Source organism: Polypterus senegalus, chromosome 1 (assembly GCF_016835505.1).
Source record: "Polypterus senegalus isolate Bchr_013 chromosome 1, ASM1683550v1, whole genome shotgun sequence".
In the NCBI taxonomy this organism is placed as follows: domain Eukaryota; kingdom Metazoa; phylum Chordata; class Cladistia; order Polypteriformes; family Polypteridae; genus Polypterus; species Polypterus senegalus.
In genome coordinates, this window is record NC_053154.1 from 339,833,094 (window position 1) to 339,848,546 (window position 15,453).

The 15,453-nt window shown below is 43.4% G+C and overlaps 1 protein-coding gene and 1 pseudogene across 1 annotated transcript; one reads left to right on the top strand and one right to left on the bottom strand.

Moving 5' to 3' along the window:
- Positions 1 to 31: 31 nt before the first annotated feature.
- Positions 32 to 822, bottom strand: LOC120519050 (annotated as a pseudogene).
- A 2,055-nt stretch (positions 823 to 2,877) lies between these two features.
- LOC120517109 (E3 ubiquitin-protein ligase TRIM39-like) lies at positions 2,878 to 11,468 on the top strand. The gene is made up of 7 exons (XM_039739224.1): positions 2,878 to 2,964; positions 3,693 to 3,797; positions 3,907 to 3,933; positions 6,645 to 6,683; positions 7,913 to 7,939; positions 8,037 to 8,063; positions 9,776 to 11,468. The coding sequence occupies exons 1-7, from the start codon at positions 2,913 to 2,915 to the stop codon at positions 10,315 to 10,317; spliced, it is 819 nt and encodes a 272-aa protein (XP_039595158.1). The 5' UTR covers positions 2,878 to 2,912; the 3' UTR covers positions 10,318 to 11,468.
- The last annotated feature ends 3,985 nt before the right edge of the window (positions 11,469 to 15,453 follow it).

Here is a 15,453-nt window from a genome sequence, read left to right on the forward strand (position 1 = left end):
TCTGCCACATCAAGTAATTCAAAGCGATGTTTTACATCGATGACGTATGATGCTGGTATTTTCGATATATTGAATTTTTTCGGTGGTGCGTGTTTTTGATGCCACAAAGTCTCACCAGGAATTTTGCGACTAGCAGTTCGTGGTCTGAGCCGCAGTGTGCTCCAGGGAAAGTTTTAACCGCAACTATGGAGCTTCTCCAACGCTGACTGCAAAGGACATAATCAATTTGGTTTCGATGCAATCCGTTAGGTGATGTCCATGTGTATAGCCAACGCTTTGGCTGCATGAACCATGTGTTTGTGATTCTTAATCGGTTTTCCTGGCAGAACTGAATCTGGCGTTCGCCGGATTCATTCCTCTTGCCTAGTCCAAAACTGCCAACAATGTCGGCTTCTGCTTGCTTGCCTACTTTTGCATTGAAGTCGCCCAAAATGTAGGTGACATCCTTCTTCGGTGTTTCATCAACAGCTTTTTGTACTTCAGAGTAAAATCGCTCAAGTTCTTCTTCTGATGTGACCGTTGTAGAAGCATATACCAGCAAAATCGTGATGTTCATTGGCTTTCCATGCAGGCGGATGGACATTATGTGTTCGCTAGTTATTTTGTAACTTTCTACAGCCCGCGCAATGTTTTTCTCCGCAATAAACGCTACCCATTCTTTCTGACGTTATCGTGACCAGAATAATAAACGGTGAAATCATCTGATTGAAAATGACCACTGCCAGTCCAGCGTAATTCGGTGACTCTGAGGATATCGATTTCGAACCTGTCCATTTCGTTTTTTACAACATCTAATTTTCCTTGGTTCATACTTCACACATTCCAAGTAGCAATTTTGAGCGTTTTTTAAAGCTCAGGCTGTTCTGTTCACCGCTGACTGCATTAGCACCTGGGCATCCCGGGGGATTACCCCCAGGAGCGTCATAATTTCCTCAGTTACTAGTGTCCGGCTTTTGCTCTTCCCCAGTAGCTTTTGGGTATCCGCCGACCTGGGGGTCCTACCTTTGGGCACCATATCTGAAACGTTCGAGAGTGTATCCATAGAATTTTCTTGGCATCAAGTTCGCGAATTGGGTTGCCAGGTCCGCTACCCTCCCCATTGGCCCGGGCTTGGGACCTAACATGGTTTTCATTAACTTTTGTCATTTTTCTAATTTACAAATCACATCCTGGTCCTCACTCCACTCCTGTGGTTTCCTTTCCAGACAGCTTCATCGTTGTTGGTCCTTCTAAGCCTGTCGTCACTTATGTCGGTGAAGATGTGGTCCTGCCAGCCTCCCTCTCACCAGCGCTTAATGCTGAGGCCTTTGAAGTGAACTGGTTTACAACTAACTTCAGCACACCAGAGCTGTTATACGCCGATTACAAAATCAGGCAACAGAGTGACACAAGAAGAACTCTGAGCAGAGACAACCTCAAGAATGGCAATGTGTCTCTAATAATCAGAAATGTCCGTGTTTCAGATGATCATCTCTACAAGTGTCTTGTGTACTCTGGAGAAAGAGAAGCGGAGACTCAGGTCTCACTCACTGTTGAAGGTCAGTGTGCATTTGTTTCTAGTTGTATTATGGGATGGCACAATGACTCAGTGGCTTGATCTACTGCCTGATGAAGTCCATGTCCACTTCCCATGAACACTTGTTGTCAGTGTAGAGTTTGCACTTCTACCTCCTCATCAGGTTTGACTTTTTTCCTGAGATTTCTGATTTTCCTTTTAAAATAGAAAGACATATGAATTGGGTTAACTGGTGATGTTAAAGCCGGCCAATATGATTGACTGGGTCCTATGATGAGATAAGGAAGATAATAATAATAATATTGAAACAATTTATTCATGTAGTACATTCCTCCTTATCAAAGTTCTTCACAGAAATAACAACATGGAATATATGACATTGGAAACAAACACTAAATAAAGACAAATACAGAATATACAAAGAACTGAAGTAAAATAAAAGTTGACAAACCAGAATAAAATACAAAAATACCATTAAACTCAATAAATGATATAAGGTGTATAACTAGATATGCTAAAAAAATAACAGGTAAGTAATAAACAGAGCAAGATTATAAACATAACATACATAAGGACACAAACAATGAAATATACACAATTATAATATTTAAAAATCACCAGAAGATCACAGATGGATAAACTACACCTAAAGTGGGTTAAGACCCTGTCTAAAACTTGACACTGGATGCCATCAGGTGGGACATCAAGTGGGACAGCAGGACACCTGAGAAGCCTCCCAGCACAGACAGCATGCCAAGGAATTGGACTCCAGAGATCAAAGGTGCTGCTCCTCTGGTTTGTAGGACTGTTGAGGTGACAAACTCCTCCGGTCCAGGCCAGTAATATTTCAATAGCTCGTCTCTTTATTTATGAGTGTGAAGACATTCAAAGAAATATCCTCAAAGTCTCCAAACCTGCCAACTTACCTCAGTTGGTCCCAAGCATTTACAAACTGACGCTCTGCCAAGTTTCATTAAATATAAGCAATAAATAAAATGATCAGAAACAAGTCAAACAAAATAAAATCAAAGCCTGCAATCCAAACTAATAAAAACAAATTCCTTTATTTGAGCAGTTCATTCCTAACCGTATGCCATGTCAGCTGATGTTAAAGTGTTTCTTCTTCTTCTCTTCACTGATCTTCCACTCTTTTGTGTTTCATTAGTTTTAGGTGCTCAGCCCTCCATTTCTATGAGCTCCACTGAAGGCCAGAAGACCCAACTGGAGTGCAGCGCTGAGAAGTGGAACCCCCAACCAGAAGTCACCTGGAGGGACATGAATGGGGCAGACGTGACGTCACAGTCCACAATAAAGTCAGAGCGGGACTCCGAGGGTCTTCTGAGAGTGAGCAGCGTCCCTCCCGGTGAAGGAGGAGTACAACGTGTTCAGCTGTCTGATGAGAAGTAAAGCACCAAAGCCAGACTGGCACTCCGGACTTGGCATCTACAGTACGTCATTAATAGTGTGGCACTAGCAGCATTGGCACTTTATTTTTACACAGAATGTGGCACTAAAGCACATATTTGTAGATCAGCTCTAAAAGCTAGGCTCCCATTTACTAATTACCTGGAAAATCAATGTAGTAACTAATTTAGTGTTAAACGATGTGCCATATGCACATTAAAAGAAAAGATCCATAAGTGGAAATGAAATATGAATAAGAGTTGGAACTTTGAAATACAGGAATTCACATCACCACACACACGTGAACAAATCTACAATGTCAGGTACAGTTGGCTAGCAGTGCGACTTTGAGACAAGGCCATCGTGAAAATAGAAAAATAGAAAATTCAGTTGTGACTCAGTCTAGGAGTGGACCTCCATATATATCTGTGTCACGTGATTCAAAGAAATGTAAAGTAAACGTGTAGATTAAAAGACGTAGGAGACAAACACTGGAGGAGAACGACACTGAATAGACATTAATGGAGGTGAGATACTGGATAATTGATGATGGAGAACGAGAGGGCTGATGGACACGCTGATGACATGGCTGTGAAGGTGTGTTTGGTCCCAGGCTCCAGCTACAGGAGCACATCATCTGTGGTGTAAATGCAGGGTCTCATGATGCTCCCCTTAGCATGAAGGAGTCCCACTTGATGGATTCTTCTGTGTTTTCCTCACCTGAACCTCATTCCTGTCTCACAGACTCACACGTCTTCCCCTCATTTTGCAGGTTTCTCCCCAGGGGTCTCTGGCTGGTTGGTGGCTTTCTGCGTCTTGTTGGTTCTTTGCTTAGCGGTGACTCCCCTGCTGGTCATTCAATGGAGAAGAATGAGAGGTGAGGACAGAAGATCTCACATCGACATCAGAACAGACTGACTGCTCAGTAAATGGTAACATTATTCATAAATAATTCATCTTTATATTCTTTTTTTTGTCTTCCCTAGAAACAAACACCAGATATGATTCAATAGGTGAGTACAGTTTGATTTCAGTTACTTTGTGACTTTTACTGTCATCGGTGAATCCTGAGACGTGTCAGTCAGTTTGTATTTTAATCACACAATTCACAGTTAGCAGCTGTAGGAGTCCACATTGGAAATCCACTGACAATGGAAGGACATGCAGACTGTCCACTGGAGACATCATACCAGGAGCTGACCTGGAGTTTGAGATCTGTGGGCTGACAAACCTAACGTCACGTGTGCGCTGAGTGCCAAATGGCTCCTCCATTACACATTTAGTCCTCTCTCTAGTCGTGAGTCAGCACAGGGCTGTAGATATGAGACACTCTGATCAAGGACTGGTCTGATGAGCTCGACTTGTGCTGATTTACCTCTTTCTACTTGGCCACTGCTCATCTGTCTCCTGTGATGGTGAGGTGGCTTCTCAGGGGTCTTCAGAGTCCATGAATATCTGAGCAGTTCAATTAGTGAAGGCCTTGGTGTGACTGAATAAACGTGAACTGGTCAGGAAATTCAAAATGGGAGATCAGGCCGGCCAGCCTGAATGTGAAGAGGAGACGATTTGAAAATGGTCAGCATTGAGCCAATGTGGCCCACCACGTTCAGTGAAGTCTTCTGTGTCTCCTTTGTGTTGGTGCTTCATGTGTGAATAGGGAAGGAAACAAAAAGAATAAAAATAAACAGCTTTTTAAATTGATTTTATGATTTTGAATGTAAAATTCATTCATCTGTTATCTGATTCCAATTAACGGTAGCAGAGAGTTGACACACGACAGTAGAAATCCATTTGTAAGGTGCCAGTCTGTGACTCACACACACACACACAGACACACACACACACACACACACACACAGACACACCCACACACACACACTAATACTCTTAACATATACACTGACTGGGCTGGGCAGCAGTGCCAACCTCTATGCCAACATGATCACTTAATAATAATAATAATAATAATAATAATAATAATAATAATAGCACATTTGATTTGTAACACACTATTCTTGAACCAGAGTGCAATAAGGCATAGCAAGAAAAGAAGAATAAAAAGTATAAAGTAAGCAGTAAATAACGAAGTAAAAACCAATTTGTGACATCCAGTAATAAATCCAAACAAAGTAGGAGAGTCAAACAGAACGTCATTAGATTCTGTAAATCAAGTTCTCATCCTCCATGACTTGAAGTTTCCTCCTGCAGGGACAAAGAGCCAGCAGAATGGAGGGTCTGACGAGGCCACAGATGTGACGAGAGGCTGTGCTGTGGACTTCTTTGTGTGTTAGAATGAGAGTTTTAAATGTGACGTGTTTGTGAGCAGAGAGCCAGTGCAGTGACGCCAGTACAGGGGTGATGTGACGGTTCAGTGACGTATGGGTACGAGTCTGAGCAGCACAGTTTTGCACACACTGGAGCTTCTTAAGAGAATTTGCTGGTAGACCAAAGAGAAGAGCATTGCAATAATCTCAATGATGAAGGGCCTTAGATGAAGACATGAATACTCTTTTCAGAAGCAGATAGTAACTGAAATATTCAGGGTCCTGCCATCTTGTGCTGATGAAACAAATACATTTTGGTAATGTTTTTAATGTGTGCATCAAACGTGAGCTGACTGTCATAAATAACTCCAAGGTCACAGACATTAATGGTAGGTGATAACAGAATTCTATCAACAGATGAACTCAAATGATTTATTTTTTGTACAGAAGAAGAAGGACCCATTAAAGAACCTCAGTCATTAAGCAATTTGATTGAAGGAACGTCTGTTGCACCCTTGACTTTGTTTCATGGAGTCAGTTTGTGAGGAGAGTAGTGGTGGAAGTTTACCCCAATATGGATTTGAGTGTCATCTGCGTAACAATGATCTCCTAAATCGTACATCTCTGTCATTTCCCCTAAAGGTTACATATAAATATGGTATCGTATGTAACGTATGTCACCTGAAAAGTCTTCACTTGTGACAATGTCCCTAGTCAACCTCAGAAGCAGACATATTGCTGTATATTTTGTGGCCACTAGGGGTGCCCCAGAGCTCTGAACAGCAGATACAACCACGTCCGACACCAACGGAGGATAACATAACATGTTTTATTACATGACAACACCTCACAACTCTTACTTTAAACAATACACCAAATAAGTGCTTTATTGTCTCCCTCTGCTCCTCCTTAGTGAGTGTCATCCTCTTCCTCCCAACTCTGACTCTCCAAGTGAAGGAGACGCTCTCTTGTATGTTGGACCCTGGTGTACTGCTGGTGTCATGACATTGCATTCTGAAAGCACATATGGGGGTCACATGATCAGGTACTGTAGGCTCTCTTATGGAAGTGCCCTCTGGTGGCAGACACAGACCCTGGCAGGATTGCCCTTCTGAACTACAAGTCATATGAACTGAGCCAGTGGATCACTGCCGTCTCTCATATTGTAGGCTGTATTGTCCTTGATATTTCATCCAGTCCATCTGTTAAATTTCCACCACGTAGGACAAGAACCAAAAGCCATCCTGGGCAGGTGGCACAGCCTTTCATTGTGGCCTCTCAGCTGGACAAAGTATCAGCCTTCACCCCAGTTGGGACGCCACTCCATCTGGTATGACGTTCACAATATACAGTATATATAAATATTCATCTGAGGTGTCCTTCATCCATGGAGAGACTGGTGTTGTCAGTCCCACTTCTCTTCTCAAATGTTCACTTTGTTCTTCTCTTTTTGTCTACAGTTGGATTCCTTCCTATATGGTTCCTGCACAAGGAAATTGGTAAGAAAAGATTTTTCTTCTTTGTATTAAAATGCAAAATAAAACTGTTAAAGATTTAAATGGAGGGAGAGAGTTTAGTAATTCAAGGGACACAATAAGAACGTGAAACATTAGTGCTAGAAATGACAAGTCCAAGTAGAGGCACTTTGCTAAGAAACATTCTGGAGTCTAAGGATGCTTTCCTGATAATATTATTATGAATATGATTTGTATTTGATTCCATGTCTGAGAGTGAATCAGTATTTTATAAGAACTGTTTGAACGTTCTTAGCTCACACACACCCTGAGGTGCCCACTGTGCTGTCCTCTCAGATCTTATTTACGCCACTCAGTAAGGTGCCTTGTGTTTTCTTCTCATCTTCTTCTTTTATTTTAGTCCACTCTTCTTATCGTTGGTCCATCAGTTTGAGGGTCCTGGGGCTCAGACCCTACCTCAGTAGTACTGGACACAACACAAGAGTCCTCCTTATCCTTTGTTTGCTGTTGTTTTTATTCTAAAGCTCCGTCTGCTCCACTCAGTCTGATTATTAAACATTTGGATTTCTGTCCTCACATTTGGATTCACCACATTATTTTAACTGTGAACCCCTAAGAGTGAGCAGGACCCCGTGAAGTGGGCATCACATGTCACCTGATAGAAGTTCAGTCCTCCACTGTCACTCTGATGTCTCAGGTCACACAGCAGTTTGTTTCTGGTCACCGACACTCAGACAGTTGGCACTGAGGAGCCATTTGAACTGACAATGGAGAAGACAAATAGCAAGGCCATCAGTAGGAGACAAACTGGTCAAGACGAGGGTCTTCTGGCACGTGTCTTATTGTATTGCAGTCACACTAATTACACCTGCAGCGTTCATTTCTGTGTTTCTGTGGTCACGAGGACACGGTCAGAAGTCTCACAGTAGGACCTCCACTCCTAATAATCATAAATAATTCTGTTCCTTCTTCATCAGACGTCACGCAGATTCAAAGCCAAAGGCCAGTAGGCTGTTAATTCTGCAAATCCACTTTCAGTCTGTGCTTGGCACTCCAGCTATTGTCATGTCCATTGTTCTGCTGTCTATTATAAGGGGTCTTTATGAAGGGAAATTTGAAATGCAAAGATAATTTAAGACTTCAGAAGAGGAAAATGAAAGTAAATGAAAGTAGCGAGTGAGAACTGAAGAGATGATGTTTTAAGTTGACCCACCTGATTATTCACTCAGTAACGCAGCTCTCTTCTTCTGCAGAAAAGTCACAACGCGTCACCAATGCAGGTACAATATTTGAACTGGGGGTCTCTGGGGGTCTTTCAAGTCTCACTCTTTATTGGACTCATTAAGTTTATTTCTTTATTTCTTTATTATTTTACAGAATGGAGGAGAATATGCAGCTCAGCAGGTACGGTTGATAAGCTGGTCATGAAATTCTCATTTTCTGTGTCTGTAGTCTTTGTGTCTTCATGTTAAACGTGTCACCTTCATGACCATGACAAGCAGCACCTTGTGAGCTCTGTGACTGTCCCCCAGGTCTCAGTTAATGGCTGAGGTCCCTCTGTGTGGGTGACATGGTGACACAGTGGTAGCGCTGCTGTCTCCCAGTAAGGACACTGGGGTTCACATCCTGGGGGCTCCTTGTGTGGAGTTTGCATGTTCTGCCTGTGACTGTGAGGGTCTCCTCCGTGTGCTCTAAAGACTTGCAGGTTAGGTGGTCCGGTGACGCTCAGTTAGCCCTGATGTGTGTCTGAGTGTTTGCCCGCTGATGGACTGGCGTCTCGTCCATGGGTTGTTCCTGCCTTGTCCTGATGCCTGCTGTGATCGTCTCCATCTGCCCCTCGACTCTGCCCTCTGCAGGTTATGACAATGGATGGCTGCTTGTTCTGTGTGTTTAAAGGCAGATGAGCTGCTAGTTAAGGAACAGGAAGACCTCAGCCTCTACTGCCCCCTGGTGGTCTCTTTGAATATCGCTAGTTCTCTTATTCCTATGAAGTTCACTAAACAATCCTCTGTCATAAACAGCTGGATTCTCCTTGGCAGGCGGACATTACTTTATTTTGTGTTTCAAGAACGTCAGACAAGTCAGTAAAGACAGAACTAAAGACCGGACCCTCCTCGTGCAGACACAACTCCTCAGATGTCTTCCTCGGTACAAAGGACGCTCGTTTGTCTTGTAGACTTTATTCTCAGAAGGTCATTTTGATTTGGTGGTCTCGTACCGATTAGCACTGTGTGTCATTGTCACTAATCCTGCTACTTAAAGACTCCACGATGTCCCTTCTGTCACTTAGAACCCTCCTGTGTTTCAGTGCAGACCCTTTCTCAGGCTCACATTTCCAGCATGTCGATGTTGAAGTATTTGTGAGATGACAACACTGAGGACACACTTGAGGTTTTCACTCCCAACGTTTGCTCTTTTTAAAGTAAACTGAGTGCTGCTGAGTCCTCACAGGGCCCGCTGTCCATTCTCAGCCCCCTCAGTGTCCAGTCCTGTCCCCTCTTTAGTGCCACTTTGTGTTTTGTCCTGCTGTCCTGTCCTTTGTCGTCACTACCAGTGTTGTCACCTTGTATGTTTTCTTGTCCCCCTCTCCTTATTAAAGCCCACTCACCTGTACTGACAAAAGTGACAGAGTCACCGACAGAGCAGAGCAGAGCAGAGCAGAGCAAAATGAATCAAAGTGGACAGGAATGACAGGAACAGGAGGACAACAGGCCAGGGGGGACATGAGACCCTCAGGTTAGTGACGACAAGTCTGAGAGCTGCTGGTGAGTCTGTGAACGAGTGCCAGGCCTCACTGGTGGTCTTCTTGTTTGTGTCTTTAACAAATCCTCGCTGTGTGATTCGTCTTTTATTAAAATGTTCACAGCGTGGTGATCAGGCTCTTTAGGGTTAAATGAAGATAAAATGGAGGAGGTCAGAGGTGCGACTACACAGGGGGCCGAGCAGTGACACAGAGAGACACACGAGGGGCTTGGTGGGCTGAGAACTGAACACGTGCTGTTTGACGTCTTTGTCTTTTTAATGTTCAGGTCCTTCAAGGAGTGTAAATGTGTTGTTGTCTTCCTCAAGTCCCCTGATTTCCTGACGTCTTCCTCTTTTCTTCATCTTCTCCTCAGCTGATGTCACTTTTGACCCTGAGACTGCACATCCACGGCTCATTGTGTCTGAAGATGGGAAAGAAGTGAGAGACACAAGCACACGACAGAGAGTGATGGACAATCCAAAGAGGTTTGACTGCTATGTTCTTGTCCTGGCCAGAGAAGGATTCACGTCAGGGAGACACTACTGGGAGGTGGAGGTCGGGGGGAAGACTGAGTGGACTTTAGGAGTCGCCAGAGAGTCGGTCAACAGGAAGGGGAGGATTATACTGACCCCAGATGATGGATGCTGGACTGTGTGGCTGATGAATGAGAACGAGTACATAGCTGTCACTGACCATTCTCTCCCCCTCCCCCTGAGAGTGAAGCCCCAGACAGTGGGGGTCTTTCTGGACTATGATGAAGGTCAGGTCTCCTTTTACAATGCCCAGTCCCGCTCTCACCTCTACACCTTCACAGACTCCTTCACTGAGCCCCTCTATCCGTACTTCAGTCCTGGTGTTAATAACGATGGTAAAAATGCGGCCCCTCTGGTCATCTGCCCCCTGCGCACACACTGACCCCTCTGTATTAATGTCGTCTGTCCATCTCTGAGCAGCACAAAGCCGATGGAGACTTTCTGTAACATTCAGACCACCGAACTCAAAGCCCCCCTGAGGTGTCCTGCTGTTTGCTGCTCGTCTGATTTTCATTTTTAATGAGACATCAGGACTGAACACTTGGGATTTTTAAATGGCGTCGGATCAAAGTGTCGGCTCCATCATCAAATGTGAATCTGAGGGTCTGAGAATGAACAGAAATCCTGAGTGCGTGTCTTTAATTTGACGTTCAAAGAGGAATTCAACAAAGATGGTCGTCTTCTCCACAGCACTGGATTTGTTGTCTTCAGTCATCGTGTGACGTCACTTGCTGGTGGTCAGTCCTGATGACCCTGAGGTGACCACTTTGTGACATTAAAAGACATGAAGAGTGTGAGCTGAGCAGAAGTAATCAGAGACCCTGAATATCGAGACCACCGTCCATTTTGTAACTCGCTTATCTAATTCAGGGTCTCAGGGGGCTGTCAATGTGGGGGGCAACACAGATAAGAACCAACCTGTGACACCAGAGCTGAAGGCCAGACCACCAATCACTGTGCTACTACGAGACCACCGATCAGACAAACCTGAATTCCTATCTAGCGTTATATACTTCTATTGTTAAACGTGGACTGAAATACACAACACTGTAAGTCTGCTGAGAAGTTCATCAACACTGAGATGAGTTTGTGATGAAATGAAATAAAACAGAAAGGGACGTCAAATGAAATAAAGAAAGGCAGGAATTACAAAAAGAAATCATCGACATCAGTGAGGTGACACGGCGCTGTCCTCTGTAAGAAAATGGCTTCTCGTGAACTTCTCTGAGGGTCCACCTCACAGTCCTGAACCTCCGGCAGACTCGACGTCATTTCAGTGACACACACAGGTGGTCTGCTGCAGTGCTGGAGTCGGAGTGTGTGACAGAAATGACAATAATAAGTTTAATTACTGAACAGAGTGCTAGACGTGAGGAAAAGAACTGAAGAAACAGAATTACAAAATGGACGACTTCACAGAAATCAGAACAATTAAAAATGACAATAGAATACAGAATTGTGTGTGAATGGCACCTCTTGTGGCCATGAAGTGTAATTAAAATAATTAAAAATGGACTCCAATTCATTAATCCAGTCCTCGTCTGAATCAGTTTATTTATTGTGCATTTGAGTGTGAAGGCGTATGTGAGACTCAGAAATGTCACTTTGTCTGTCATTTATAAATGAACTCAAATAGAGTCAGGGACAGAGCTGCAAGTGTGTTTGTCTGGTGTTACCAGGTGATGTGCGACTGGGAGAACTGGGAGAATAGTCATGTGACACCAGGAGAACACGTAAACTCCACAGAGACACTGAGCATGCTGGGATTTAAAATTAGGAGTTGTTACATTTGTTGAACAGAAGCCTCTACAAACACACGTCGGCCTGCAGTATGAAAGTTGAGTCACTGATGAGATTTGCTGAGTGACTTTGGAGTTGTAGATAAACTTGTGTCATCAGCGTGATCTTCATGCTCTTCCTCTCACTAATCACAGTCACTGCTCTCGTCTGCACACCACACACATGTCGGTGGTCTTACTGTTTGTATCTTTGACTTTCTCACATGTTAATGAAACTCTAAACGTGATGTTCGTGTTTGTCAAGAAGACAAGTCAGAGTTTCCTGTAATCTGCACACTTGTCAGTAAACCTGAACTTGAATGTTTGCCCGTCTTCTCCTTTCTTGGAGGAACATTTTGGAAGAAGAAGCTGTCAGTTCAACATGAATGAATAAAACCTTTGCTGTTTGTTGAATTTTCACACCCAGATAGTGAAATACGTGACACAGAAAATGAAGAGCAGCAGAACAAAGTGTGACAGGTGAGGTGTGACTTTGAGGAAGGCCACCAGATATGCCATTAGATGGAACTTCATGCACTTGTTCGTGTAGATGAAGAAAACTTGAAAAGTTATGTCAAGACTTCCAATGACGTGTGTCTGTGGAAATATTTTATTTTTATCTTTAAAGAATTAAAAGATCAGATTTATGTGACTTTCATGTTTAAAAAGATGCCTGAATAATACAAAAAGAAAATTGTTGGATTTAAAATTCCACTGTTAATTCTGTTCATGTCCACACGAGGGCGCCATGTTCACACATTTATTCAATTAAATATCAATCCCACTGATTTGTGTGGCTATCTGTTTTTATACAACCCGCCATATCCTAACTACAGGGTCACGGGGGTCTGCTGGAGCCAATCCCAGACAGCACAGGGCAAGGCAGGAAAGAAACCCCGGGCAGGGTGCCAGCCCACCTCAGGTCTGTTTTTATGTTTTTCTTTATTTGTATTCCTAATATTAAAGACTGCATTCATCCCTAAATAAAATAATTATTGTGTTAAGTTGTGTGGAAAAATAAAAATACAGGTCAATAACTTGTGCTTGACAAATCTGATGTACGTGACAGAAAGCATGTTCTATGGTGTGTGTGGTAGGAGTCACGCAGACCCTGCATGCTTATAGAGTACGTAAACAAGTGCTACTTCTCGGTTTTGGGCAACTACATGGAAGGCCACGGGTGTGGACTCATCGAGCCCCAAACTAAGGAAACTAACAGATGTACTCCACCTTTAGATTTTTGATAATGCTGATTCAGGCTAATGTTTTGAAATACTTGTGTAACTAAAGTCATAAGACAAAAAACCCTATAAAAATCTAAAACACTGACCCCTCAGTGCAGATGAAGGGCAGGTGTCCTAGGACTGTGCTTCTCTGTCATCTTACCCTTGCCTGGTGTGTATTTAATAAAAGATTTTTTACTAACTTTAATTATATCTCTCTGTCTTCAGTCACAAGAAACGATACTATAGAAAAAGTAACCACAGTTTTTGGCGCCCAACTTGGGGCAGGAGACGGCCGGCTGACTCCTTGAGCGGGAAGACCTCAGCGATCTGTCTTCTTGAAGCAGACTGCCGCTACAGTGTACACCGGCAGCAGTGTAAGCAGCTCCGATAAAAGTTAGGACTGCCCTGTCCTGAGATGGCTCTTGCGTGAGGAGTCCCCGGTCTCCTTCTGGTACAACCACGGTGACTGAGAAGGATTTCCTGACAGAGCTGACTAACACCCAGGCTGGGGTAAGTACCATCGGGGGTTTCCGTAAAAAGATAAAACTGGAGGCGGGCTTGCTGTGGAGTATAAAAAGTGACTGGGAATAGTAAACGGAAAAGAAATACCTTGTTTTAAGTCACTCCTGTTGGGAAAGATAGTATAGAACACTATCCTCTGGGAATTAAAAAAGGGGGATTTAGGATGGGATCCGGTGCGTGGCACACCCATAAACCCGGACAAATCTATGGGACAGAGGATAGAGTATAGAATAGAGGAATAACAGGTTAATAAAACAAGGGGAAGAATAAATAAGTACGTACTGGAAATAAATACTTGCTTTCGCCGAGCACTGTGACAGTAACGTAGGAAAAGCTTCGGATTCCACTTCTGGGAATATTAAGGGGAACACTAGAAACGAGTGAGTGGCACACTCAGAAAAACTGGTAGTTCATTGAAGACAGAAGTGAGAATAGGACACGACAAGAGGGAATAAATCTGTCACAGCAATCGGGAGGAAAAAGCAAGGGAAAAAATGGGAACATATAACAGCAAGCCTGCCAAACAGTGCCTCGAGGATTCAAAATCATTATCAAATTGTTAGAAGGACTGTTTTCGGAGGATCACCAGACATCTAGAAAAAAAAAAAAAAGGGGGTCTCCAAGAAAGTTAATCGAGAAAAAGACAGGTTTAGATTTTAAGAAAGCATGTAAAAAGTGGAATAGGCAGAGCGGAGGGCGGTGGCCGTTAGAAAGGACAGGAGACGCAAGTGAAATTCAGGAAATTAGAAAAATATTATGTAGAAATGCACAAGGATGTTGTATGTAGAAATGTACGAGGATGTTGTAATAGAGGTCCGTGTTATGTATGACAGATGGGAGTTGGTTATTAAAGATTGTAATTTAAAGGCAGTACAGAAATGAATTATTGGCTGCAGAAAGTTAGAACTAGAAGGAAAAAAAAAGTTATTTATAGCTTTACAGAAAGTGCAAGCAGATTCGGGACTGCAGTCGAATGAGAAGCGGAAGAAGAGCAAGAAAAAAAAAAAAAAAAAAAAAAAGACCCGTTATATCCCACACTTGCTCCTCCACCCTTTCTACACCATCCACATCCACAACCCCCACCTTCTCCTCCGCCACCTCCAGCCCACCGCACCAGAATTAAAAGATGATCCCTTGGGGTCTGGTTTCTTTGAAGAATATCATTATGATCCCTCATTACACACTGATCCGGGGATGACAAAAGTAACGTAATGGGTGCGGCAGGTGGGTTTCACGATCCTAGAACCTCCATTTCACAACGCACTAGAAGTCAAACCCTATTCCTTCAGCCCCCTAATCAAAACACCACCTTTCGATCCCCCTTAAAGTCCCCAAACCCACAGGCCCCTTATTCGAATGCCCCCTGATTGAGATCCCAGAACCCCCCGACATGATTCAATGCAACCTGCAGGAGCTAATAACCCCACTACTGTAATGATACATCGTAACTGGGACATTCAAGAGCTGAAGGACGTTGTGTCCGAATTGCCTGATCCCAAAGTCATCGGTGTGTTTAAAAAATTCATAGAACAATTACAGCAGCTGTATGATATGTATAAGCCTAATGCCGCAGAATGGACTCAGGTGCTGTGGAGAAAGCTTGGCACCACATGGGACACTGTCAATCATGGACAGCATAACGGAAACCCGTGGCAGTGGAACGAGGTGTTGCCTCGGGGCCGGGATGAAGGTCCCTTTATTACGCAATGGGAACATGTTAAAATAATATTAAGGACAAGTATAAGAAAGGCAGAGACTGGTCTCTTATCTCGGCTGCCAAACAGAAAAAAGATGAGACAGTAGATGAATGGGCACACTGAATTTAAGAGTTAATGGCAACACACTCCGGCCTTGAAAATCCAGACAACCGAACTAAAACTGCAGTTCCTTTTTGTTTCCGGACTTAGAAGCGACATTCAAAACAAGGTATCCTGTATTAGATGAGAGGCTGCCGCGTTTGAGGAAGTAAAACGTCACGCAGTGCATGCTGAA

What these genes read in the sequence shown, in the direction of transcription:
- LOC120517109 (XM_039739224.1), top strand. Translation starts at nt 2,913, where the DNA reads ATGAGAAGTAAAGCACCAAAGCCAGACTGGCACTCCGGACTTGGCATC. An exon ending in CACCAGATATGATTCAATAG is followed by an intron (nt 3,934 to 6,644) that starts GTGAGTACAGTT and finishes TTTTGTCTACAG; the next exon opens with TTGGATTCCTTCCTATATGG. An exon ending in GAGAATATGCAGCTCAGCAG is followed by an intron (nt 8,064 to 9,775) that starts GTACGGTTGATA and finishes TCTTCTCCTCAG; the next exon opens with CTGATGTCACTTTTGACCCT.